This window comes from Mandrillus leucophaeus, unplaced genomic scaffold (assembly GCF_000951045.1).
Source record: "Mandrillus leucophaeus isolate KB7577 unplaced genomic scaffold, Mleu.le_1.0 Scaffold2024, whole genome shotgun sequence".
NCBI lineage: Eukaryota > Metazoa > Chordata > Mammalia > Primates > Cercopithecidae > Mandrillus > Mandrillus leucophaeus.
Window position 1 is genome coordinate 24,226 of NW_012102060.1, and position 27,841 is coordinate 52,066.

The 27,841-nt window shown below is 40.4% G+C and overlaps 1 protein-coding gene across 1 annotated transcript in view; it reads right to left on the reverse strand.

The window, feature by feature from the left end:
• The window catches only part of ROR1 (receptor tyrosine kinase-like orphan receptor 1), a 161,178-nt gene that overhangs the window by 18,896 nt on the left and 114,441 nt on the right, over nucleotides 1-27,841 (reverse strand). Inside the window, exons 4-7 of the mRNA XM_011979538.1 lie at nucleotides 22,507-22,634; nucleotides 19,588-19,905; nucleotides 17,327-17,572; nucleotides 697-908 (exon numbers count right to left, since the gene is read on the reverse strand). Of these exons, the coding sequence (XP_011834928.1) occupies nucleotides 697-908; nucleotides 17,327-17,572; nucleotides 19,588-19,905; nucleotides 22,507-22,634 (904 nt within the window). The remainder of the gene's footprint in view (nucleotides 1-696; nucleotides 909-17,326; nucleotides 17,573-19,587; nucleotides 19,906-22,506; nucleotides 22,635-27,841) is intronic.

Below are 27,841 nucleotides of genomic sequence, written 5' to 3' on the forward strand. Positions count from 1 at the left end.
CTGAAAGAAAGACTCTGTTGTGTTTTAGTTCCAAGATGCAGTGCAGGGGCTCCATTTAGGGTAAGGGCCAGTGACCCTGGGTTCCTTGCCAGGACCTTGAGCAACTCAAACGTTGAAAGATGTAGATGAAAAGCAAAAGGGAAGGGGTTGATTTAGCTCAAAGTGGAGAAGGCTAAGGTTAGTTGTCATAAAACAGCATTCAAAGACTATTGGAAGGACAACATTTCTCTTAAAATACACTTAAGCCAAAGAAGAAGGGATGCAAGGCATACAAAGGATTTTTTTTTAATTGTGGTAAAAAACACAACAAAATTTACTGTCTTAATAATTTTTAAGTATATAGTATAGTGGTTTTAACTATTTGCACATTATGCAACAAAAAGGATTTCTTGACAGTGAAGTTTGTCTGAGTCCTGACGGGCTGGCCAGGATGATTTCTTAGGGATCACCCCTAGCCCAACAACTCTATGACAAGGCAGTGATATGGCTGGCCCAACACTGAAGTAGACATACTGATGAAAGCGTCTTGGGAAAAGATAGAGGGAGATAGTTCATCTTTGCATTTGGTTAAATGAACCTTAGCACTTATAAAACTCTGATTCCATATCATTCGATTTCTAAGCTTGGGAGGGTTATAAAATATTGTTTTAACTTGAAACCCATGGAACAAATGCAGCTCTGTACTGCTAACATTACCTTGGGTTTATATGCATTCAGCATTGACATCTCTACATTTTGACCTCTGACGTGTTTTGGTTGCCTCTGGACTGGTGGTGATGATGACTTCTGGTTATTGCGACAGACGCAAATGAAGAAGAAGAGTAAAGCAATGGCCAGGGGAATGGCAACACTTGGCACAAGTATGTACAAGATTTCCATTTTATTCTTCTCCTTGGAATCCTTTGAATCTGGGTGCAGAAATGAAAAAGAGCCAAAGTTATAATCTTTAAAGTAACATGTATAATATTACATTGCAAAGTTTAAAATGAACCACCTCTTCTATTCTTCTATACACACAAATCCACTGTGAGAAAAAAGGAATCCATTGCTTATTACCATTTGTTTCCATCAAACCTTCAACATAATTTATTGAAGTTTAAAAGTTTAAAGTTCAAATGTTTAAAAACTGCAGAGGGACATTATGAAGACTTTGTATGTGTGTGGGTGCCCCTCTGATGTTGCCTCTCTTTAGTGGCAGACCCGCATTTCTCTAACACCTTAAAAGTTAAACGCCATGTGAATGGACTGTATACATCCAAGAGCCCTAATGTGGACCACAGGACTCTTCTTCCACTGGCTGCCAGCCCAGATCAGCCCCCACAAGATGGTGTTCTAGAAATCATGACCTTGTCTTGGCTGGTTTGGACTTATGGGGCCAATCCTGCACCTTTCAGAATCAACATTACTAAGGAATCCTAGTCCCAGTGTCCAAAAAGCCACTGGCCTGAGAATATGGGGGCCTGAAGTCAGGGTCAGTTTGATCTTTGATCAGCTGTGTGACCTTAAACAAAACATTCACGTCTCTGGGCCTCATTTTTTTACCTCTGCAAAAGTGAAGTGTCTGTTTTGGTTGGTGTCTACAATTCCTTCCAGCATGGCAGCACTGTATAACCTGACACTTTATTGAAACCCCAGAATTCTTAAATGGTTTCATATGAGCCCAATAATTATGAGAGCTAACACTTTGAAGTATATTTTTGAAATCTTATATCCCATTGCTTGGAAAAGAATATAATATGTGTAGAACATGAGACATACTTTTCTTTTTATCAGTTTGAGCCTGATCATTGAAACCAAATACTTAGGCATATATTGTGGTTAATGAATTATTTGACTGGTAAAACAAACACAGAATTATGGGATAGTAATTAGAGGGGTTACATAATGCCATGCCCTGATAACCAAGATCAGCTATCTTTAAGAAAACTCAAAGTGTGACAACTCAAATTGACACAAAATTCAGAGATTATTATTTACCTTACAAAAGAATTAACCATGCATTCATTCAATTATCCTTCCACTCATTCAGTAAGTCAATAAACAAAAGCTACCGCATGCCAGGCACTATTGTAGGTACTAGGAATATAAAATTAAGTATGACATGTCCTCTGCCCTTAAGGAGCTCATCGTCTGGTAAGAAAAATAGAAGATAATTACATGTCCTGAAAATGCTAAACTGGAAGTATAAAAAGAGTGATGAAAAGGCCCAAAAAGTTCCTTTAAATGATGAGTTATCCTAGTACATGTAAATGAGAATAAACCATATGTAGTTTTTACTCGTACACGCCTTGTTTGGGAACTGTTCGGCAGGTGAGATATGGCATATCAGTTATTTGCAAGGAATACCAAAACGTGGTGTTGGGACTGTGCCCTGTGAGTTAGCTCTCAGAAGAGACTCGAGAGGGGTTAAATCTGGTTACAGAGTAGAATAAAAATAATAAGAACTTTAGGCTGGGTACAGTGGGTCATGCCTGTAATTCCAGCACTTTGGGAGGCCGAGGCAGGCAGATTGCTTGAGCCTAGGAATTGGAGACCAGCCTAGGCACCATGGAGAAACCCCGCCTCTACAAAAAATTTCAAAAATTAGCCAGGCATGGTGGTGAGTGTCTGTAGTCCTGGCTACTTGAGAGGCTGAGGCGGAAGGATTACCTGAGCCCAGAAGGTTGAGGCTGCAGTGAGCTGTGATTGCACCACTGCACTCCAGCCTGAGTGACAGAGTGAGACCGTCTCAAAAAACAAACAAACAAACAAAAACCCAATTTTAATATTTATCAAATATTTTCTACTGGTGCAAAATCATATTAGCTATTATTACTATGGACCAGGTGCTTTTCATAAACTCATTTTATGTCATAGTCAACTCTATAAAGTAGATGACATCCTTATCCTCATTTTTATAGGTGAAGATGCTGGAAGACAGAGTGGTTAAGTAAGTTAGTTGCCCAAGGACATGCAGCTAGTAAGTCAAAAGCTGGGGTTCCATCGTAGGTCTTGCTTTTTGCCCACCATTCTAGCTACTACACTTCACTGCCAATAATCGGAGAATTTTGCCCCTATTTTCTCCTAGTATAGTTCCTCTTGTTTCATGGAGGTAGGAAGGATGAGGGTGATCTGAAAGGAAGAGAATAACACTGAAGCTTTGCCAAATGTGATACTTTTGAAATCCTGCCTTTTTTTTTTTTTTTTTTTTTTGAGACGGAGTTTTGCTCTTGTTCCCAAGGCTGGAGTGCAGTGGCACGATCTCGGCTCACTGCAACCTCTGCCTCCCAGGTTCAAGCAATTCACTTGCCTTTCGCCTGCCTCAGCCCCCTGAGTAACTGGGACTCCAGGCACGCACCACCATGCCCAGTTAATTTTTGTATTTTTAGTAGAGATGGGGTTTCACCATGTTGGCCAGGATGGTCTCTATCTCTTGACCTCGTGATCCGCCTGCCACGGCCTCCCAAAGTGCTGAGATTACAGAAAATCCCTGCTTTATACACTGTTACAGGTAAATATGTATCCCAGGCATCACTGGAGGCCATTCTAGTCAGTGCTAGGTGCACCAGTAATGATTGTGTCTACATGCCTATAGATAGAAAGGAATCACTTGAGTAGAAGACTGTCTGCCACAGGGTACGGAGACAGAAACCTCTGAATAAAGTCTTTTTCATTATCTACGTGACCTTCAGTAGGCCCTTAACCACTCCAAGCAAACTCATCTGTAAAATGGGAGTAATACCTACTTCACAGAATTGCTGTAGGCAACAAATCTATTCTAGTACCAGTTACCACTCAATGTTTACCCTTTACCCTTAGACTAGAGGGGGATTCACAGATAAAAGTTTTGTGCTGGAATTCTTGGGCTAAATAATCTTAAACAAGAAACAACCTCTCTGATCTCCATTTCCTCGTTTATTCAATGGAATGAATAAGATTGGTAGTCAAGAATAACTGTATCTGCTCTACCAATCTTATTTGGTTCACGTGAGAATCAAATGAGATAATGTTCATGAAAGAACCTTGGATCATTGAAAATTGCCATAAATTGTTGGATGTTATGGCTATTATTAACATTATAAACCATTTTCAAATTTCTCAGTACCCTAAGGGAGTAAAGTCTCCGTTGTTATTCTTGGTTTCTCAGTGAAATCATTTTGAGGGTAATGATTGCAAAAGCAATGAGGCTAATTTAGTACTAATGCAATGCTAGTCATTTTTCCAGGCCAGATTTTTAGCAACAAGAGAAAGTAGGGCCTCACCTGTCTGACAAATAAAGGAGTCTATTCTGTTTTCATGCCCTATCAGATTATTCACGGAAGGTCTTCTATTGTAAATGGAAGGTCTTCTATTGTAAACGGGGACCTGGGACAAATCCCCCTGTAGGTCTGCAGGAGAACAAACTTCAAGAAGCTGAATCCTTTAAACAGTCAAGCTTGGCTCCTTCTGATTACACTGAGGATATGCTAACAAGCAGAGGGGCCAAATGTCTTTTTGCCAAGTGAAATAATTAAGGAGAACAATACATGGTCATGTTGGAAGTGACAGAAACACATTCAGGCCCATTGTAAGTCTTCCATACAAAGTACTTCCTTCCCTATACAGCTCACTGCATTTGGCCAGAAGGTGATTCAGTCTCTGCTGGCTCTGAAAACCTTATATAAAAATATTCTGCAGAACAATGATCCTTCCAAATGAAAAATTAGAAAACTATTATCTGCCTAGGTCCTTTTTGATGTCCTAGCATTTGTATTCCTCATTTTAACCTGGCAGGCATGTTGGTGTTATCTTGATTTTACACATAGAGAAATTAAGACTGAGAAAGGAAAAATAACTTGTCAAAGCTACAAAGTAGCAGAGTCTGGGTTGGAATGCAAGCTTGTCTACCTTCAGTGCTTCTAGTAAATTATATTACTAATCAAAATTACCCTAAACCATTATACGTAATTGTTTTTCATTATTCTCCTTAAGAGTCCGAAGTTTTCTTTCAATGAAGACTAATATCTGGTGGGGATCATACTATTTTAAGAAAATCACTTTGGAACAATGGACATTATTCTTACTAGGTCATTTTAAAGGGTAACGGACACCTCCAATGCATTGCAGAGAAAATTGACTGAAAATTAGAATGCTGAAGCTTTTTAATACTTCGGAATAACTGTTTAAAAATTAAATGCACATATTAGTTACATCAAGTTAAATACTTGAGATTTTTGAAACCAACGACTTAGGGCAGATCACATGATTAATTTCCTTTTAAAAATCAACAATTTGGTATCACAGTTCACATCTGACATTCCTATTTTATTTTTACAATGATATTCAATACTTTGATTAGTAATTAAATATAATGGAGAAAATACTCCTTTCTTATCCTGAAGCTTAAAGCAAAGTAATCATGATTTCTTATTAAAGAGGTACTTTTAATAAAGTGAAACATCATCTGGGATATTACTTTGAATTAAAACAAGAAAAGGCTCTGGTTTTAAATATGGCAAAACTGGGAAGAAATCTTATAGAACCTTAGAATTCAAGGGAAATTAAACAAGTTTAAAATACAACCTTGACTGAAAAAAATTTAAAAACATAGAAAACAAACAGGAATCACTACCGATTTATTATTCGAAAACTATAAAATAAGCAGGTTGGTAGCAGATAGGGGCCTGCACCAGTGATTTAGGCATATATGCCTGGAAGCCGAGAGAGAGAGGTAATTAGGCCTTCAGTTGGCAGGTTGGGCCCAGGCATTCACTCTCTTGACTTGATGATGGAAATACTAAGTAGATGATCTATTGCCTTATGTATTCTCAAATGAATTCTTAAAAAAAAAAATGCTGAATAGGCCATATACATTGATTAAAATTTTCCCCTGCAGAAAAGGTTTTAACTACAATAAGTTAGGGAGAGTAACCCATTTGTAAGCATTTGGGAAAAATCTTAGTAACTGGTATCCACACAAGTTCACTAAAATTTCTATAAACTCTCAGGGCCTCAGTTTCCTCCTCTATAAAAGAATTGGGGGGGCTAATCTTTTTTAATAATTAAAAAATGTTTAATTGTAAAAAAACCCCATAAAATTTACCATCTTAACCATTTTTAATTTTACATTTCAGTAATGTTAAGTATATTCTTGCTGTGCAACCAATCTCCAGAACTTTTCCATGCTGCAAAACTAAAACTCTACGCTCATTGAATAACTCCCCATTTCCCCCCTTCCCCCAGCCCTGACAACCACCATGGTACTTTCTGTTTCTATGATTTTGACTATTTTAGGTACCGCATATAAGTGAATCACACAGTATCTATCTTTCTGTAACTGGTGTATTTTACTTAGCCTAATGTCCTCTAGGTTCATGATGCTGTAACATGCGACAGGATTTCCTTCTTTTTATGACTGAACAATATTCCATTGTATGCATATACCATGTTCTCTTTATCCATTCCTCCACTGATGGACATTGGGGTTGCTTCTGCCTTGTGGCTATCATGAATAATGCTGCAGTGAACATGGGTGAACAAATATTTTGAGACCCCGACTCCAATTCTTTTGGATTAAGTACTCAGAAATGGGATTGCTGGATCAGATGGTAATTCTATTTTTAATGTTTTTGGGAACTTCCACACTGTTTTCCGTAGCAGCTGCACCATTTTACATTCCTACCAACCGATCACACCGGTTCCAATTTCTTCACACTTGCTATTTTTTTTAACAGTGGCATTTTATTGGGTGTGAAATGGTATCTCACTGGGGTTTTGATTTGCATTTCTCTAATTATTAGTGATATTGAACATCTTTTCAAATGCTTATTGGCCATTTGTATATCTTCTTTGGAGGAATGTCTATTCAAGTCCTTTGCCTACTTTTTAATCCGGCCAATCTTTAAGTGACAAAATTCTATAGGTTGTATAAAATTAAATCTTTTTCATTTTGATGAGATTATTAGTAATAGACCAAGCACATTTAAACTTTAGCAAAACATTTGATGAAATGACTTGAGTGACTCATGACATTCTTATGGACCAGATGAAGGGTTGAATAATAATATCATCAGATGGATTTGTAATTCATCATCTGCCTTTATTTAATAATGTTAATCAGTCAATCAACATCAAATTGTAAAGGGCTCTGCTTGAGGAATCCTGCCTGCTAAACATTATCGTTGATGATACGTTTATCAAACTTGAAATGGTTAGAATCTAGGAACGATACCTAACGGTTTAATTATGGAATAAAATTTTAGAGGATCATACTCAACAGGCTAATATAATGAATCCAAACCAGAAGTGGAAATTTTAAAAATAAATATTATAAGTTGCTTTTAGGTTAAAGACCTTGTTTATAAAATCCATGATTAGACTAATCTACTAAACAATTGTTGATGTAACCAAACTCCCCAAACAAACAAAAGATTACTAATAAGTTTTACTGAAGATTTAAAAGCTCAGATGAACCCAGCAACAGCATGATGCAATTGCTCAAAAAATTTCATATATGGCACTTATAAGCAACATAATAGTATTCATTGGCAATACTGGGTAATGATCAAGAACGTCGTGGTCCTCTTCTACCTCCTCTGGTTAAAAAGCACTGAAAGGTGTCTTCTCAGAGCCACATTTTTAAGAAGGGCTCTAAAGGAGCAGGAAACACCTAGAGGAGAAGAATGGGGAAGGAAATGTAGGAAGATCCATGTGATCTTTAGGCCAAAGAGAAAATCAAATGAAGGATGTTATATATGTCTTCAGATTTGTGTAAGAAATTATCCAGAAGTTAAAATTTGAATCTAGTCCATAGACTTGTTCTTTATTAGGTTTTTTAAAAAATTTGAATCAGTGGCCAACATCTTTAAAAAATCAGATTTTGTATACGAGTTTTGGTTTCTAGCTTACAAAGGCAGAACTTTTGAGCAGTTGGAATCATTCCATAATCACTTTGGAGTGGAAGGATTTCTCTGTCTCTGGAGATGTCTGGCAATGTTCAAGTAGAGGCTAGATGATTTCTACGGTTGCTCCCAAGGTTTTCTGACTTTATAAATTGAGTTGAACTTATTTAGGCCCTTACTGAACTTTTTTTTTTTTTTTTTGAGACGGAGTCTCGCTCTGTTGCCCAGGCTGGAGTGCAGTGGTGTGATCTCAGCTTGCTGAAACCTCCCCTCCTGGGTTCAAGCAATTCTTCTGCCTCAGCCTCCCGAGTAGCTGGGATTACAGGCACCCGCCACCAAGCCCAGCTAATTTTTTTTTTTTTTGTATTTTTAGGAGAGACGGGGTTTCACCATATTGGCCAGGCTGGTTTTGAACTCCTGACCTCAAATGATCTGCCCACCTCGGCCTCCCAAAGTGCTAGGATTACAGGCATGAGCCACCAAGCCCAAGCCCATTTCTTTCTTAAAACAATTCATTTAAAGCTGATTCTTATGAAGTGACTTAAAGTCAATAATGACATTTTCCCTGAGTATCCTCAGCCCATCAGATCCAGTCTCAGTCCTTTCTGACCAGCTCCTTGCTGAGGCCAACCTCTACTGATAGTATCAATGGATACCCTTGATCTGTGGATTCTAGTTAGGTTGAATCTATGGGAGTCATTTGCAGGAGATGAAAGGCAGGAGAAGAGTATGTGTTGAAACCCTTGTTCCTCTGGCTTCCCCCTTGCTGGGTTGCTGAGTTTTGACTGTATCCCTCTACCAAAGACCACAGTGTGTGCTGGACAGCCCTCTCTTCAGCCTCAGCTATATTCTACAAGGTAAGGTAACTGATCTAGGATGTAATACCTCCCATTCCTGTTAGCCCCAGGTCTCGCACCTTTCCCTGTTGGTTTCTCCTAATTCTGCCTATACCTTCCTAAATAATTACATTATAACATTCCCCTTAGTTAGTCTGTTGGCTTGTGCCATATGTTTCCTGCCAGAAGCTTAACCAAAAAACACTTTGTGACAAAGCCAGTGGCAACAATCATTGTGGTGTTATATCAGATTTCTGTCACCAAAGGTTAAGATATCAACAAGCACTTCTTACTGGCATAGTGGTGAGCCCAAAGAGTTCAGAGGTTTCAGAAGCTTATTGCTAGAGCAGCTTACACACTGGGTAAATGACTCAATATATACTAGGAACAACAACAAAAAAACCTTTGAGAGAAAATTATTTTATGGTTAAAAATGTTCATGGAACATGACTTAGCTATAAGTTTTGGGTCACTATTGTTCTTTACTTTGTTGTTGAAAACGTATAGAGACTGGAAATGAAAGCACATCTTGAAAATCTCTGTAGTATAAAAATAACTCTTCTGGAAAGCTTCAAACTATATAAAACAGTGCTGTACTTCTTCCTCCTTTACCCCTCTCCACCATCCAACTCACCGTAATGTTCAATTTTATTTTGAAGAAATGGCTGAAAGACAAATTGCCTTACAACAGGTCTTCTATGAAATATGGGAGAAGGCTGCTGACAGAGCAAGTTAAAAACGGCAGCATTCACAATCTGGAAAACATCTGCCTTGCCCCGAACTGTAAACCACCACGTTGCAGAATATGTTCTGTGACAAAGTGGAGCCCAGGGTGGATGTTTGTAAGGTTATGGGACAAGTCAAGGCTATTCAGGCACAAAACTGGGCAATGCGCCCTTTGGCAAATTGTTGCAAGCCAATGACTTAAAAGGCAATACAAAAGCAATAGGCCAGGTATGAAAACTCCAAATGGAGCCAAATGATTCACCACTTTTCTTATCAGGGGTACTCTTCGGTGAAGCTGGTTTAGGAGTGAAAACAATACTGCTGCTTGGAAGTTCTATTTGGTAGAGGGAGAAACCTTTACTTAGAGGAGAAACAGACATGCTGCCATGGCTAGGGGAAGAAATGTGGCCTCAGGATTTGATCAAGGGTAAAATAAAGGGCCATGGTTTAAACATAAAATCACCAATACAATCGGGATTCTGCCTTCCCATGCAAATCAAGAAAGAAACAAATAGTGGATATAAATGAGAGAGAGAGAGAGAGAGAGAGAGAGAGAGAGAGAGACATAAGTCTTGGGGTATTAATAAAATACAACCAAAGTAAGATGGACAGATTGTTGCAAAAGGAGCTTTCAGAGGTATTGACAGTTTCCACAGCTGTGCCCCCAGAGCTGCATAGAAAAGCAACGATAAAGGGCTACAGTGAAATGGTGAACCTAGGCAGTGTGCCTAGATGCCAGTTAGAAAGAACTTAGGCAAAACGCTTCTTTTTCAATTTAGTTTACACCCAACCCAAGATATTTGACTTGGAAAGTGACCACAACACAAGGTAAAAGCATAGTGAATGAAGCTTTGCAGGCAGAGAAGAAGGCCAGCTCTGAGGACTGGAGGAGACAAGGGGCTTCCAGAAAGAGAGGAGATGGTACTTAACGGGAGAAGGGTACACCCTGTGAGGTGTGGGTGGAGCTGTTGGGGAGCTAGTCTATATTAGGGCTGCATCTAAGAGGAGCACAGTAGGGTCTCTCAGAGTAGACGTCTTTGTGACTGGGGGCTCCATTCCTATATCCCTGGAGCTACAAATAAGAAAATCAATGGACAGCATCCCAAAGACCCAGAGAGATCATAATGATCAAAGGGAAAGGGAAAATGAAGGAATGTGTGTTCCTCTGAAATAATCAGGACTCTATTGTTTAAACAGCTATGGCATGGTAGATGGATGAATGGATCTGAAGTTCTATGGAACCAGTTTGAATCTTGGCTTCAGTAAAACCAACATTGTCTGTTTTTCCTTATCCAGAAGTTAAAGGAGATGATACCTTTATCTTGTGTTTACTGTGAGGATTAAACCAATTAATTCAATACATTTTATTGAGCACCAACTACGTCCTAGGCTAGATGCCGGCACAGATATCTTAGCATAGTATTCAACAAGCAGCAATCATCATTAAAATGGCATTTTAAAATGTCAATCATAAAAAGCAGACATAAAATTGGGAACTATATGACAATACTTAATGTGATTCACATGTTTTTTTTTTTTTCCACCTGATTCCTTCATTAGATTGTAGGCTACACAAGGGCATGGTCTGATTTAGCTTGTTCACAGGGTCTGAGACACAGTAGAAGCTCAACATATATTGGTTTCTGTGAGTGAATGAATAAATAATTAGTAATTCTAATTGTTAGATGCCTGGGACATGAAAGAAAAGACATGGAGGATGAGAAGCCAGGTCTTGCCCAAACTATCTTTTTTCTTGTTTTTTTTCACTTTCTCTAAGCACTGTCTGGGCATATGCATATAATCCTAGCCAAGCCAATTCCCAGAATTTACAACGGCCATATTTGGTTGTACTTAATTTTATATTCTGCTCTGGAGTGAAAGTTCACAGATAAAACAATCTGCAGCAGACTGTTCTCAAGCGCCTTTATTAGAGAAAGTACAACAAACGTTCACATTTTCTATTTAATTAGACCTATGCTTCTTTTAGCTTTACTTGGTTGAAACTAAAACAAAAGTTATCAGTAGGAAAATGAGAAACCCCATGGAGATTCTGAAATCTCCTTAACTTTGAGTTAGCTAAAGAATGCAGGAATTTTCCTATGAGACTCTGTCTCATTTGGGATAGAAGAGAAAAAGAGATCATTTCAAATCTGCCCCATTAGCTTACAACTCACTATAAAATGAAGTTATTCTCAAGTTTTATCTCTTTGCGCGCACACACACACAGATACACACACACAACATACATGCATAAACTACAGTTTAAAAGGCTGGCTACAGATGTGAGTCCTGGGTCCACTTCTTATTAACCATGTGACCTCAGACACATGTTACTTAACCTCTCCAAGTCTCAGTTTTCTTTGTTGGGTATAATAAAACCCTACTCTTAGGGGGATAGAACTATTTAAACATGAGATAATGCCTAAAAGTATCAGCATAGTTTTCAGCTCATTGTAAACACACAATAAATGGAAATTACTATTGAATATTATTGTTATTCTATAGTTTACAATTGTACAGTGTAGAAAAGAGTTCCTCAACCCCAACATTCAACATTTTGGGCTAGATGATTCATTGTGTGGGCTGTTCTGGGTATTGTAGGGTGTTTAGCAACATCTCTGACCTCTACACAACAGATGCCAGTAGCATCCCCCAACCCCACCCACTTGTGATGGCCAAAATCTCTCCAGAAATTGCCAAATGTTCCCTGGAAGACAAAATTGCCTCTGGTTGAGGATCACTGGTGTCGAACTAGGAGCAGTGGTCCTAGAGGTAGGAGACCTGGTTTCCATGAATTCATTTGTGATCTTAGGTAAGTATTCTCACTTCTCTGAGCCTTGATTTTCTCATACGGTAAAACAGAGCTGGAAATTCCTACTTGATCTTTCATGGTTTTGTGACAATGAAATGAGAAAAATAAATCAAATGCTCCAAAGCAGTTATAAAAGTAGGATTCCATGATGACCAGTTTGTTAGAGGTGGGCTGCTGAGGGCGACTGGGAGAAGCCACGCAAACCCCTGAGCACAGCTGATGCTGACCTGCTGTCTTCTCAGGAATCCCACATGGGAGCTACTGGCCCTCCAGCAGCTTATCGATCCCTGTTCCTTTAATGGATGTATTCGTGGTTTGGCTTGAAGAATTCAAGAGGAACTGCTTTGTTTTAAAATAAAATGAAAACGTTCTTTAAAAAAAAATCTAAGTGGTGAAAACTGCCTTGTCTTCTCTACATTTAACTTTCATCTAAATTCCTCCCTCATGTGACTAGTATTAACCAGTCCTCAGAATTTTCACTGTGTCCTCCGCACATATATCCGGGAAAGAAATATTCCAAGGGTTTTCAACATCGCTATACTGATTAATACTCAGATACTAACACACTGAGTAATACTATGATAGATAGCTTCATCAGCGTGGGAAGCTTTTTGATGTCATATTATATAATGGAAATCAGCATGGTGGAATCCAGAGGTGGAACCTATTGTCATGCTTGTATTTATTTCAGAAAAATCTTTAAATGAGAGATAGCAGTGTCTGGTAAAAGAGCATGAGCTTTGAGTTTGGTCAGAGCTCTGTGTAGACAGTGGTTGGCTGTGTGGTTTAGACAAGTCCTATAGCCCCTTTTAACCTCAGTGAAATATGTTAATCACACCTACCCCACAGCATGGGTGTGAGTTTTAAATGGAGATGAATATGTAAAGCACCAGGCACCACGCAGGCACATAGTAGGTATCCTGTAGATGTAAGTGATCTCCCTCTTTCTACTCAGTCTCAAAGACCTTTCGAAGGTTTCTTTCATTCCTGCTAGCATGTGTTTGATCTGGATGCTGCAGGAAGGGCATTGAAATGAAAACGAGTACTTTTTGGGTATAATTTGTAGTCTTTGCTTAAACTAATTGTAATAGAGCTTGAGTCCTTGAATCAGAATATCAATGTCTTCCAGCTCCTGGGCAAACTACTTCCCTACCTCTGATGGGCATTAGTTGGAAATTAAGGGTCAGAAGTCACCCAAAGAAAAATAGTGTTTACCCAGAGTGGAATGAATAATGCTTTTCTTTTCTTTCTTTCTTTTTTTTTTTCTCTTGAGACTGAGTCTCGCTCTATCGCCCAGGCTGGAGTGCAGTGGTGCGATCTCGGCTCACTGCAACCTCTGCCTCCCAAGTTCAAGCAATTCTCATGCCTCAGCCTCCTGAGTAGCTGGGATTACAGGCATGTGCCACCATGCCTGGCTAATTTTTGTATTTTTGGTACAGAGGGGGTTTCACCATGTTGGCCAGGCTGGTCTTGAACTCCTGACCTCAAGTGATCTGTCTGCCTTGGCCTCCCAAAGTGCTGAGATTACAGGCATGAGCCACCAAGCCCGGCCCATTTCTTTCTTAAAACAATTCATTTAAAGCTGGGCACGGTGGTGCATGTCTGTAGCACCAGCTACTCAGAAGGCTGAGGCAGAAAGATTTATTGGGCCCAGGAGTTAGAGACCAGCCTGGCCAACATAGCAAGATCCCGTCTCAAAAAACAAAGAAACAAAACAAACCAATTCATTTGGTTTCCTTCGTACATCAACCGGTAACCTGAAGTAGCACAGTAGAGTAGCAAGAAGATGAGCTTGGAATCAGACAGACCTTCCATTTACTAGCTGGATGACCCTGGGGCTTTCTCAGCCTCAGCTTCTATGTCAGCAAAAATAGGGTTAATAATACCTGTCAGAGTATGAGGATGAGGATAAAGAAAGCATGTGAAAACCCTAGCACTGTGCCTGGTGCATGGAAGGTGCTTAGTAAGTACTGCTTTTATCCTGGACTCTCTTGCAGACTCTCATACCTTACCTGGTTTAGGAGAAGGAATGGGGTAACTAAGTAAATCTATATTTTGTTTTTATTCCTTTCTTATCACTGTGAAAGTAACGTGAATAATGTCATAAATGATGTGTAAACCATTTAAAAATACAGAATAATTTTCCTTGAAATGATCAACAATGGCTCTGCAAGAGGTTACTTTGTAATATGTATGAAGGTATATTAAAGCCCATATGAAGGTGTATGAAAGCCCAGCAACAAAAAGGGAATGTGGTGATCTTTCTAAAATTTGGTGTGTTCAACTATCCGTAAAACCATTTTGCAAGTAAAGTCACTATAATAACAAGTAACAGGTAGGAACAAAATTATAGAATAAGAGTTTCTCAAATTTTCATCATTAGGGTTCTTTTCAATATTTTTAATACTTTTTCTTATGGATTTCTTTAGTATTTTTTTAAGCCCTTCCTCTTCTTTGTTCTATAACATTTGTGCTAACTTCTATTGTATCATACATACTGCATTGGAAGTGACATACCTCAAAAGCATGAATCACTTTATTCCTCTTATAACCTCCCCACTCCATAGTGGGCTCTCAAACAATATTTGCGGAGCTGAGAGCAGGAATTTCTTTACATATGTTGACTATGTGATAATTCAAATAGATTTATCTTTATATACTGACTACATAATAATAGATAAGATGTATTGAACATTTTCTATGTTCAGATATCATAGAGTTTTTCAGTTAACAACTAATTTATTCTCACAATAAATCCTAAGTGTATATCATTATTTTCTCATTTTACTGATAAGAAAAATGAGATTAGGAGGGGCTAAGAGCACACAGCTATTTCATTGAAGACCTGGGATTAAAACCCAGGCACTTAAGCATGAGAACCCAAGTCCTTACCTATTACAATAAACTGCTTTTACTACAAACTATGTATTTGTTGTTTACCTGTTATTGTTGCCATTAAGCAGATTCATTTTGCTTTCTCTAGAGAGAGTATGCTTAGTGGAAAGAGCCAACAGGTTTGGGAATCAGGCTGACCTGAGTTAAAATCATGATTCAGTCACCGAAAGCTGAGTGTCTTTGAGCAAACCTCTTACTTCTTACTGTCAGTTTTCTTATCCATAAAATGGGGATGATAGAAGCTGGATATGAAGATTGAATGAGGTGACAGAGGTAAGGTGTCTCGCATAGGATCTGGCACAAGGTAGCCACTCAGTTAGGTCATTATTACATTAGGAACAGAGGCTACTGCCCCTTACCAGAGTCTAAAGTCAGCTTTCGTTGTCTTGCACTGACATTTCCTTCTCTCTTGTTAAATAGATATGCTCCTCTTTCCTTCAGGTGTCATGGCCTTACAAGCCATCTGTATGCCAACATTTCCTTTGTATCCATATCATCCCAGACCCTGACTTGAACTTCAGTCTGTGATATCCAACTGCCTCCTCAGTATTTCTTTTTGGATTTCTAAAAGGCATCTCGAACTCAGCATGAACAAAAACTCCTGATTCCTGTTCCCACTAAATTTACTCCTCCTATAATTTTTCCATCTCAGCAAAAGGTAATTCCATGGAGAAGCTCCATAGTCACTCTTGATTCCTTCCATCATTTATATCCCACATCTGATCCATCAGTGACTCCTCTTTTCTCCAATTTCAACACATATCCAGAATCTGCCCACATGTCCCTCCATCTTCCACTCCTCCTCCCGCCAAGTCCACTTTATCTGTCCCCTGCATTCCTGCAGTAGCTTCCCAACTGATCTCCTTGCTTTTGCTCTTGCATCCTTCCCACAGGCTAGTCTCAACCCAGCAACCCAGGTGAGCCTTCAAACATGTAAGTCAGGTCATGTTACCCTTCCGCTCAAAACCCTCTCACGCTTTCCCAAGTCATTCAGGGTCAAAGCTTAAGTCCTCCAATGGCCTATAGAGCCTTACATGATTGGGTCCTGTTACTTTCCTGACCTAATCTTCTGCTACTCTCCCTCTTGCTTGTTCCGCCTCCATGACTTCTTGCTCCTTTGTGGATGTGCTATGCCTACTTCCTCTTTAGGGTCCCTGGCATCTCCCCATGCCCGGATGAGTAAGTACTTGGCACATAGTAGGTGCTCAACAAATATTCTAAATGAATGGCTTGAATAATCATCTGGTTAAACACCGAGCTCACTTTGTATTGTGTGTCCCATGACTATGGCTCTTGCTTGCCCACCCTTCTACCTGTCGCTTTTGCTTTTCTAGCAGTGACATCCTGACTTTCCCACTATGCCTGGGAAACTTGGCATTATCTACGATATCTACGAGAACTAGGATCAGGAAGACGAATCAGTTCCAAAGTAGTTCCTAACTCCAGGTTTCACCAACACTTTCTTTTTTCTTTTTTTTTTTTTGGTAGAGATGGAGTCTTGCTATGTCGCCTGGGCTGGTCTTGAACCGCAGGGCTCAAATGATCCTCGATCCTCCTGCCTCAGCCTTCCCAAAGTGTTGGGATTACAGGCGTAAGCCACCATGCTTGGCCTATTTTCATTATTTTCTCCAAACATTTTCTAGAAAAAGGAACAGTTAACTGACTCAGGAATTCCATTTTCTTACTAGACACCTATATACTTCTTTTGCAGTATTAACAGATGTAACGAAGGACACAGTTTATTCACAGATTCTCTGGATGACCGAGTAATGGTTGTAGATTCATCCTGCCTTGTGGTGTTCTTAAGGCATACAGAAAACAATTTTCTTTCTGCTTCCAATATTCCTTTTTTGCTAAAAAGGTCTACTTGGACACAGACCATTCTGGGTAACATCTTTTTCTACAAAAATCAGTGTGATAAACTGTCTCAACTGTGCCTCTGGAGGGCTGGGTCCTTGTTATATCCCCTAGTGCAATGGCTGCAGGTATAAAGGCAGTTGAGTTCTTGAGAACGTGTTTTGGTACCTTACAAGGTGTTTTATGTAGAAACAGCAGGGTTTACCCTAAAAACAATTTGAGATCAAGCAAATACTATCCGTTTCCTTTGGCCCCCTTATAGGATTCTCCTAAATGAAGAGGGGTAGGATAGAGATCTTTAAAGGTGATTGAATACATTAGGGGCAATGACTTCTATTTACCGCAAGCTGGGATGTCACACAGATCAGACTTAAAGTTTTCATCCAAGGTGAAGCACCAGGGAGCTTCCTTCTGATTCCCTGGGTTGCGGCAGTAGGAATGGCCTCCATTCAGCTCTGGGAAACGAAGTGCGGTGAAGGTGTGTGTGTGTGGATACTGGGAATTCCACGGCTGGCACTGGCGCCCTGATTTGGTCACGCTGACGGTCCCCCGGTAGTCCACACCTGTGCTGTTATAACACTTGTGATCTGAAAAACACACAAAAGCCCAAACAATTAGAAAGAAACACAGGAGATGCTGGAGCTCTCCTCTAGCCAGCAGTTTCTGGAGGGGAGGGCAGGTAATTAACCTCGTGGCCACAGCTTCCCTGCTGGTCAGGGGCCATGCAGGGCAATCTCCCTGCTTTGCTGGGCTTGGACCCAGGGCCTGCCTTGCAGTTACATTCCTGGGAGGATTTAAAGCTTTTGCTTCAGTAATAAAATCAGTATTCTAAAAGTATTTTTAACATTGAACACAGAAGAAATCGGAACTGGGGTGGGACCTAGGGGCACAGAAGTAATTTCCTAGTGAATGGTTCAAGGAAGGTTCAAGCCAAACTTTTCCTTCCATTCTGATTGACAGCTTTAGACATGAATCATGTAATAAGGAATCTAGTTGGTATTGTAATTCACAAAACATGCTTATTAGAGGCTGTGCATTCTGGGTTTCTAACAAAAGTTAGGGCTATCTCTGTGCTGATGGGGTCAGCACCCTTGAGAAGCAGATCCCATTAAGTAGCCCCCCCAGGTGGCCACAGGGACTTAAAGCACTGCAGAATCTGTACAGTTGAACTGAACTGGAGTTTGGAGAAGTAATGACAATAACAATAATGATGCTACTGAGCCCTTACCATGTGTTAAGCATTTTAGATGCATTCATTTACTTAACTCATAAAATAGCATTAATGACCAAATGGAAACTAAAAAATTGCCACTGAGATTAATTCTAGATGAAAGGGAAATGTACACTGAAATAGTCTTTTGCTTGGTGGTGTTGAGTGGGTAGGGGATGGAGGCAAACCCATCTATATCTTTAAAATAGTGGTATGATATGGTTTGGGTCTGTGTCCCCACCAAATCTCCCTAATCCCCAGTGTTGGAGGTGGGGCCTGGTGGGAGGTAATTGCATCATGGGAGCAGGTTTCTTGTGAATGGTTTAACACCAACCCCCCTTGGTACTGTCCTTGGGATAGTGAGTAAGTTCTCATTCTCATGGCTGTTTAAAAGCATGTGGCACCTCCCTACTCACTCTCTCTTTCTCCTGCTCCTGCCATATAAGAAGCCTGCTCTCCCTTCACCTTCTGCCATGATTAGAAGCTTCCTGAGGACTCCTCAGAAGCAGAAGTTGCTATACTCCCTGTACAGCCTGCAGAACCACACGTGAACCAATTAAACTTCCTTTCTTTATAAATTACCCAGTCTCAGGTATTTCTTTATAGCAACGCAAGAATGTGCTGATACTTGCTATAATACACTTACCATGACGTGTACCATTAGTGCATTTATTTAGTACATTCACAATATTGTACAACCGTCACCACTATAGGTTCCAGAACACTTATATTACCCTAAAAGGAAACCCCATATCTATTAAACAGTCACTCTCCACTACCCCTAGCCTGGCCCCTGGTAACCACTAATCTGAATTCTGTCTATATGGATTTATCGATTCTGGAAATTTCATGTAAATGGATCATACAATGGTGTCTGGCTTCTTTTACTTAGTATAATGTTTTCCAGATTCACCCAGGTTTGTAGCATGTATCTGTATTTCATTTCTTTTTGTGGATAAATAATGTTTCACTGTGTGGATATACCACAGTTTGTTTAACCGCTCCTCTACTGATGGACATTTGGGTCGTTTCCACCCTTTGGCTACTGTAAATAGTGTTGTTATAAACATTCTCATATGAGTTTTTGTTTGAACATCTGTTTTCAGTTCTTTTGATTACATACTCAGGAGTAGAATCGCTAGGTCATATGGTAATTCTATGTTTAAGTTATTGAGAAACCAGTTCCCATATTTTAAAATTAATGTCTTCATGAAGCTTCTTGTAGATAACTATGTCTAATCCACCACTGAATGCTCAGGCACAGTACTCAGCCCATTGGAAAATAATTTGATTAACAGTATGAAAATCACTATGGGTTAAGGTCCAGCTTTCCCTGTGCCATGAGGTTGCTGACCCTTAGAACAGCACAGAAGGTCAGGGGCTACCACTTACTTTTATTTATAGGGTCTGCCATGGGAATTCCAATCCGGATACAGTTTGCAGCTTCTGGGCTCTCTGGCTGGGGGAGATCTTCACAGTTTGGCAGTTTCAGCCTCATCAGAATCATGGGATTTGATCTTGCAAAAATGTACTCTGTTTGACACAGGACATTTTCCAGGATTTCACATTCATCGCGACACAAGTCACGGGGCTTTGGGATGGATGAAGTTTCATCACAGTACGGGAAGGCATAGTGGCACAGGGAAGGAATGGCGAACTGAGAACACTTATCAGATAAGTGACTGGAAGTGCCAATCATAGTGAAGGCAGCTGGAAAACAAACACAATTATTAACTCCCAGAGGCCAGGGTTTATCTTCTTTGGTTATCTCGTCAACAGATATCAGATATAAATACACATTGCGAGGAATCTGCTGTGCTGAAACAGACAAGGCCCAGAGAAGGAGATTCATTTCAGATGTCTAAGCAGCTTACTTTCACTGGCTTGAAAAAAACCATTTTGACTACAAAGTTGAAAAAACAGGATTAAATTACATATGTACCATTTCCTAATAAAAAAATTAATTAGGTTAAAGTATAATATATTTTTCATTTTTTTACTACAAAGCAATCAAACTTTGTGTTTCATCTGGTGCTTTTTATTGGTTTTGTGAGGCTTCTAAAACATCTGACAGCTGTAGGGACAGAACTTGTTTCCGTAGTGGCTGAGCCTGAGCACAGGATCCAGTTCTATGTCTTGCTGGATGGCAAGAGTTGCTGGATGACTTAGGGTAACTTGCTTAATTTCTATGTGGCTTAAATACTTTCTACTACTGAAAATGAGGCAACTTACTTGGAAGTTCTCAAAGAGCACAGTGCAATTGTTCCAAGGCGTATCATCAAATATTAGTGGTTCCTTAGCTTAATCTCTTACCAGTAGGGTAAGATGCACAAAAAGCGCACCAGCCTACCTTTGAATACCGCTATTGACAAGGAGCTTACACCTTACAAAGCAATCTATGAGGTTGTTGATACATTATTTCCCCAAGTATGTTGCTCAGAACATTGTGTGAAATAGAATAGTGCTTGAGAAATAAGCCAACAAGTTTGGGAAACGCTGGGATAAACAAAGGTAAATGAATTTTTAAAAAAACTGTGATACTTTCCACCAGGCTGATACCCGTTAGAAATCTCCAAGAGAGGATTTTTATAAATAGGTTACCAATTATTTACATCGAAACTTCCACTTTTTTTTTTTTTTTTTTGAGACAGTGTCACTCTGTCACCCAGGCTGGAGTGCAGGGTTACGCTCTTGGCTCAGTGCAACTTCTGCCTCCCAGGTTCAAGGGATTCTCATACCTCAGCCTCCCGAGTAGCTGGGACTACAGGCACGTACCACCAGACCCAGCTAATTTTTATATTGCTTTTTAGTAGAGATGGGGTTTTGCTATGTGGGCCAGGCTGGTCTCGAACTCCTGGCCTCAAATGATCCACCCGCCTCAGCCTCCCAAAGTGCTGGGATTACAGGAGTGAGCCACTGTGCCTGGCCCAAAACGTCTACTTGTTTTTGTGGATATTCAGTTAAAAGTACGTTAAGGCATTCTTACATTAGGTTGAAATGGGTGTTTAACAGCACCTCTCTGTCAGTCCTACTGCTCTTTGAAATTTCAGAGTTTTCTTCCTGCTGAAATGAGGGCTTCAGAAAATGGCAACTACCTATTCCTATAATTGCTTCTTTTGGTTGGTTAAAGAGTCCTCTGGGTTGCTGAGGCAGGAGAATGGCGTGAACCTGGGAAGCGGAGCTTGCAGTGAGCCGAGATCACGCCACTGCAGTCCAGCCTGGGTGACAGAGTAAGACTCCGTCTCAAAAAAAAAAAAAAAAAAAAAAAAAAAAATCCTCCCCCGTCTTCCCCCTGGCCTCCTCTCAGTTCCTTCACATTCCTCATAGCACATAGCTTCCACATAGCTTCTGGATCTTTTGCTGTTCTATGTTTCTGCCTTGGGTTTGTTCTTACCTCTCCTAGGGTTGCCAGATAAAGAACAAGACAACGGTTACATTTCAATTTCAGATAAATATTTATGACATACTTATACTAAGTATTTGTTGTTTATCTGAAATTCAAATGTAACTGGGTATCCTGAATTTTTATTTGCTAGATATGGCAACCTCATTAGAATCTCACGAAGGCAATGTGAATGGATTGCAAAGGGTACGTGACACAGAGGCATCATAACTACACTAATGGAAGGGGACAAAGCGGCTGTAAGCACCAGAATGATGCATGCAAAATCCTACAAGGTAGCCTATGCTACTTTAACTCATGTGTGCTAGCAAGTGCTTCGCTACTAGATTTCCATCAAAAGGATATTTTCAATTAAGAAAAACAAAAGGTGAAATACTGAAAGCTAGAGCAAGAAGAGAGGGATGGTCATCTTGCCTCATCACTCACTTCACAGATGAAGAAGGGGACTTTTTGGGAAAGTAATAGATTTCCCCAAAGTTCACTATCATAAAAGTTCCGGGATGAGCGTCCAGAATTCTAAACTCTAAATTCATCCCCTCTCAGTCGACATCATGTTGCTTCTAAACAGTAAGCTCTGTGAGGGCAGAGATGTACCTGGCTTATTTACACACCATCATCTCTCCCATTCAGGTTCAGTCCTGGTACACTGAAAGCACTTAATAATATTTATTGAGTGTTTGAATGAATGTGAGATTTCGCAAAGCTTCCTTTTCCTCTAAGAGCAACCTTCAATAAATTACTTTAATGTAAATTCCAGAGCACAGAGATCATGTCTCATGCTTTTTTATGGTCCTGCTCCCAACACCCATGCCGAGCTTAATCCTTTGTCAAGAGAGGAGCTCAATAAAACTTTTGGTGAGAAAAATAGTTATTCAAGGGACAAATATAATTTCACTGGTGCTACTTACCTGTGATCTGATTTTCTATTTCCCCTTGCATGTGCAAAGACTCCATGTAGACGGTGCGGTTGCCAATAAATCTTGCACATGCAATCCCTCTGTATGGCTGACAGAATCCATCTTCTTCATACTCATCCCTGAAAAAAAGCACAGACATCAGCTGATGCACCACATACATACAGGGCACGGCAAGCTCTGACTGCACGATACCCTAAATAGTCACTAGGGGGCACAGTTGGGCACAATATACAAAAGACTGGGCTAAGGAATTGGGCTTTCGCTCAGTTCTTAAAACATCTGTTGGTCATATTGGTCAAGTTTCCTACACCCCCAGAAAGTCGTCCTGAAGCACAAAATCATCCTTAAATATGGGAGAAAATGCTTTTATTTTCGCAGCTGGTGGTGGACTGGAAGATGATGTAGTTATAGGAGTCAAGAGGAAATGAGTTGGAAATTTGGGCACATGTTCTGCCGTTTTTTGTTTTTTAAGCACAGATTATTTCTGCTTCATTTGCTACAAAGGCGTGGGCGAATTAGCCACCAGATCCACTCCAACTGACATGTCAATTAGGGGGATCCATGGGGTGAGAAGCTGGGGGCAGCTGGGAAGAAACCCGATGGCAGCTCAGTTGGGTGGCTCTTCACTGCTTAACCTCCATTATCTCTACCCTGCCCAAAGAGGCCAGGGCAAACCATGGCCTGGAGAGTTTGAATTGAGGCACTAAATCCAAGGAAATCTAGAGAAAATGTCCATGGAAATTTTGCTTTCATGCTTCCCTAAAATTTTAAAAAATAGTCTTACTACAATTTTGTGGCTTCAAAATTATAATAGTTTTTTAAAAGAAGGGGTGGTAGATTTCATATTGAAGACAGAGGGACACCAGAAATGACATGATTCATGTGCCAGGTAAAAGGACTGGAGATCTAAAACTGGAGATGAGGACCCAAGATGGTAGGCTCAACCTGAAAGGGTAGAGGCTACCATCTCCCACGAGGGCCTACGAGGAGCACAAAATCCCCCTAGTGCAGAACATCCAGCTGTTTCTCAAAGGCAGACCATAGCCAAACCAAAGTCTGCCTGCCACGTGTATGGGTTGACTTCAACCCTGGATGCTCCTCCTCAATATATCATTTCAAAAAAAAAAAAAAAATACCGTTTTTCCTCTTTGGTTTCTTCTAAGTAAAAATCCCTCAGAGCAAAGTCAGGAGAACAAAATTCTCTTCCTGAGTTTAACATTTGGGTGCCCTTAGGCAAGCTGTCTGAGCCCTCTGAGCCACAATTTTCTCATCTACAAGTTGGACACAGTAACTGACTTCTCTGCCCTACACAGGAAAGTCATGACGATCCCATCAGATAATGTAAAAGCTTTTTTAAATTGTAGAATAACATATGGCTATTCTTAAAGTATTTACAATGACCAAAGAAGACATTTATTTAAAAGACAGTTATTTACTAAGCTCCTACATCGTAAGAGGGACTGTGGTTAGTGCTGTGGTGCTGCACTTCCCACTTGAAGGTCTAGTGCAGGAGTCTAGCAAGTCAAAGGATAGCAGCAAACCAAGTGGAAAAATCACCTGATAGGACACTAATTTCTGCTTCTCTCTACTCCCATTCATTAAAAGAATCATTTTAAAGGTGAAGGTGGGGGAAGTATCTTCAGTTTAGTCCTGAAAATAGTTTGTATTGCAAAGCTCTTAAAAACTTAACCTTTAAATACACATACAAATGAATATATCATATACCTGACATAAAGACATTGAAATTTTACTGTTGCACAATCCTGCAAGCACTCCACATGTTTACTTTCATAAATCCTAGAGTAATGCTGAAGGCTTTTTGGCTTAAATTTTACTTGGGTTGTAAAATTAACCCAACTTTTATTGGGTAACTAATACCATAAACCTATGGGGAGAAAGAAGGTTCTTGATGACCTACACTTGGATCTTGGAAACCTAAGTACAGAGACCAGAATACACCCCCATGCCACCCCCTGCTATTACAGATGATGCTTTTCTATCCCTAGGCATTAGCAGAGCCCTGGATTTTTAAGGTGTCATTATGAGAACACTTCTTTCTCCCCCACATTAAACTCTCAAGGCTTCAATTTATATCTCTTGGGAGGACAAAACCCTGGAATTACCCCCACATATAAATCCCCAACCTACTGGGAGTTCCCATATTTTATGTGTGAGGCTTAGGCTAAACTTCTTACCACCTTTCCAGTTCACGACTCTTAAAAAGACTCTTTGAATACTTTTTTTTTTTTTTCAGAATAAAATGGAATGCAATTCCTTGGCTGCACATTTCTTATCAAGGGCTTAGAGCTGCAGGTGTATTAAATTTTTGACTATTCCCAGAATTCCTCCTATCCTGTTCAGTCTCCTGGGGGACAGATTTTTTAAAAAGAACAGACAAAAAACCAAAACCGGTATGTACTGTTATCTGCTGGGGAGTGGCTCTGTCTCGGCTCCTTATGAGAATCTCCTTGGCAGCACATTGGGAGGCCGAGGCAGGTGGATTATCTGAGGTCAGGAGTTCAAGACCAGCCTAGTCAACATGGTGAAACCCCATCTCTACTAAAAATACAAAAATTAGTTGGGTGTGGTGGCAGGTGCCTGTAATCCCAGCCACTCAGGAGGCTGAGGTAGGAGAACCCAGGAGGTGGAGGTTGCCAAGATCATGCCACTGCACTCCAGCCTGGGTGACAGAGTGAGACTATCTCAAAAAAAAAAAAAAGAAAAGAAAAGAAAAAATCTTCTTGAGAAGCTTTAGGAAACACCAATGCCCAGGTCCCACCTTAGACCTATTAAATCATAGTCTCTGGGGATGAGGCTTAGGTACCCATGCTTAAAGAAACCTACCAGGTGATTTGAATGTGGTTGAGAACCACAACACTAAAAAAAAAAAACCAAACATGTATTGAGTGTCTGCTGCTCTGGGCTGGGTACCGTGTTAGGTGCTTTCCTCAAAGCAGCCCCTGATGAGCTATTATCCTTATTTTACGAGGGAGAAACTCAAAGTTATTTAAACTCAAAGTTAAGTAACTTGCTCAAATTCACAAAACCAGTCAGTGGTGGAGCTAGGATTTAAACTGAAACTCAAGATGAGGCCACTATCCCATGTTGTTAGGTCTGTGACTATGTTCTGCTTTTCAATACTACTCTTAGTTAAATCAGCCTAATCGAGGAGACTTATAATGAGTCTTGATTCTGTACCATATACTACTAAGTTTCATATACTTCTAAAACAGATACTAAGTCATTTAATCCCAACAACAATCTTCTGAAGAAGGTAAAGATGTAATTATTCCCATTTTACAGATGAGAAAAGTGAGAGTCAGAAAGCATAGAGAACTTACCCAAAGTTACACAGCAAGTAGTAGAGCTAGATTTGCCCTAAACAGTGTTTCTAACCACACTCTATAGCTTCTTTCCAAGTAGTTTGGTGATGGAGCTTTTGCAATGCTTACAGGGGCTTTCTGCTGTGGAGAAGCTTTGGGGTATGCTGGGTGGTAAAAGGTTTTCTTTTAAACATAAAGTCAAAATCACTTTTCATTCTTTTCCATTTTTCCCCACTGGCTTTGGCTGGAGGGGAACAAATGCTCCTCCAACATTAATCAGCTTTATGCTTTTTTCCGGCTCACACTTCTTTCATCATTGATGTCTTCCTGCCTCCCTCCACACTCAGCAAATTAAAAATGTGAAGCAAGTGGCAAGGCAGCAAAAGTGCAAGGGCACTTGCCATGAGTGTGCCCAAGGCTGCATGCAACGGAGAAGAAAAGTGCATTGGGAAAGGGCAAATGGAATTTGGCCATTCATCACAGTGGCTGGCACCAGCGTGCACCGGCTGCCTCACCGTGATGTCAAGCTGCAGGGGTGCTTTGTGATGGGAACTCATGTTTCTCATAAAGGTAACTGAGTAACCATGTTGCCAGCCTCTACAGCCTGCCACATTCTCTGCCATGGGATTGGGAAACGCAAATGGGGTCTGCACTCCACCTCCAGGGTCTCCTCCTTCTCCAGGGCAAGGAGCTTATGAAGGATACTTGAAGAATGCTAAAAGGGATTGTGGAACACTGCGGCAGCAAAAGGAGTGCACATCTAGGAATGACTGCAGAGCAAGGGAAGGAAATGCTGTTCTGCAGACACTTTATAATCTAGTTCTTGCCAGCTTTTCCAGTTTCCTTCCCTGCCAGACAAGCCTACGAGCCTGATGATACTAGTCATATGGATGATCTTGCTAGTCTCAAACCACAGGATGCACTTCGATGCTGACGTGTTGTGGCCCATGCTCATCCTGAGGGCTGGCATGCCCTCCACCCTCTCATTCACCTTGTGAATGTTCTCATCTTTAAGATCCAAATGCCCCTACCTTCTCTGGAAAGTTAGTTACTCACTAACCGCACCCATTCCCAGTACTTTCATCAAACCATTCCACAGATTTCCAGTTTCATATACTATTTGATCTGTTTAGCGCCCATCTTACCACTGACTGGCCAACAGAACTAGAAGAGATGAGGAGACTGTCCCAGGCTAGCCCACCAACGTGGACCCTTCTCCATACCAGGAGTATCCTCTAAATTGGAAGCCATTTTCTCCCTCATCAGAATATACAGAGCATGGGCAGACATAGCTGAACTGATTGTTACTGACAAATTTGGCCCTAAAATGTTCTTTTTGGGGATAATTTCAGTTAAAATGCCTACCTCTCCTTTTCTTTTCTTTTTTTTGAGAAGGAGTCTCACTCCCATTACACAGGCTGGAGTGCAGTGGCACGATCTCAGCTCACTGCAACCACCACCTCCCAGGTTCAAGTAATTCTCCTTCCTCAGCCTCCTGAGTAGCTGGGATGTGCCACCATGTCTGGCTAATTTTTGTATTTTTAGTAGAGACAGGTTTTCACCATGTTGGCCAGGCTGATATCGAACTCCTGACCTCAGATGATCCACCTGCCTCGGCCTCCCAAAGTGCTAGGATTACAGGCATGAGCCACCGCGCCCAGCCTTCTACCTCTTCTTAATGAGAAGAGAATGGATGCAGAGGGACTTTCCTGACTGTAAAATCTCACTTAAACCAAATAATTGAAAACAGGTACTCAAACACATACACTTGTACACAAATGTGCAGAGCAGCACTATTCACAATAGTCCAAAGATGGGAACAGCTCAGGTGTTCATCAACAGATGAATGGATAGACAAAAGGTGGTAGATACATACAAGAGACTATATTATTCAGCCATGAAAAGTGAATGAGGTACTGAAACAGGTTATGATGTGGGAGAGCCTCAAAAACATGCTAAGGAAATAAACTGAACAAAAAGGGCACATATTGTATAATCCCATT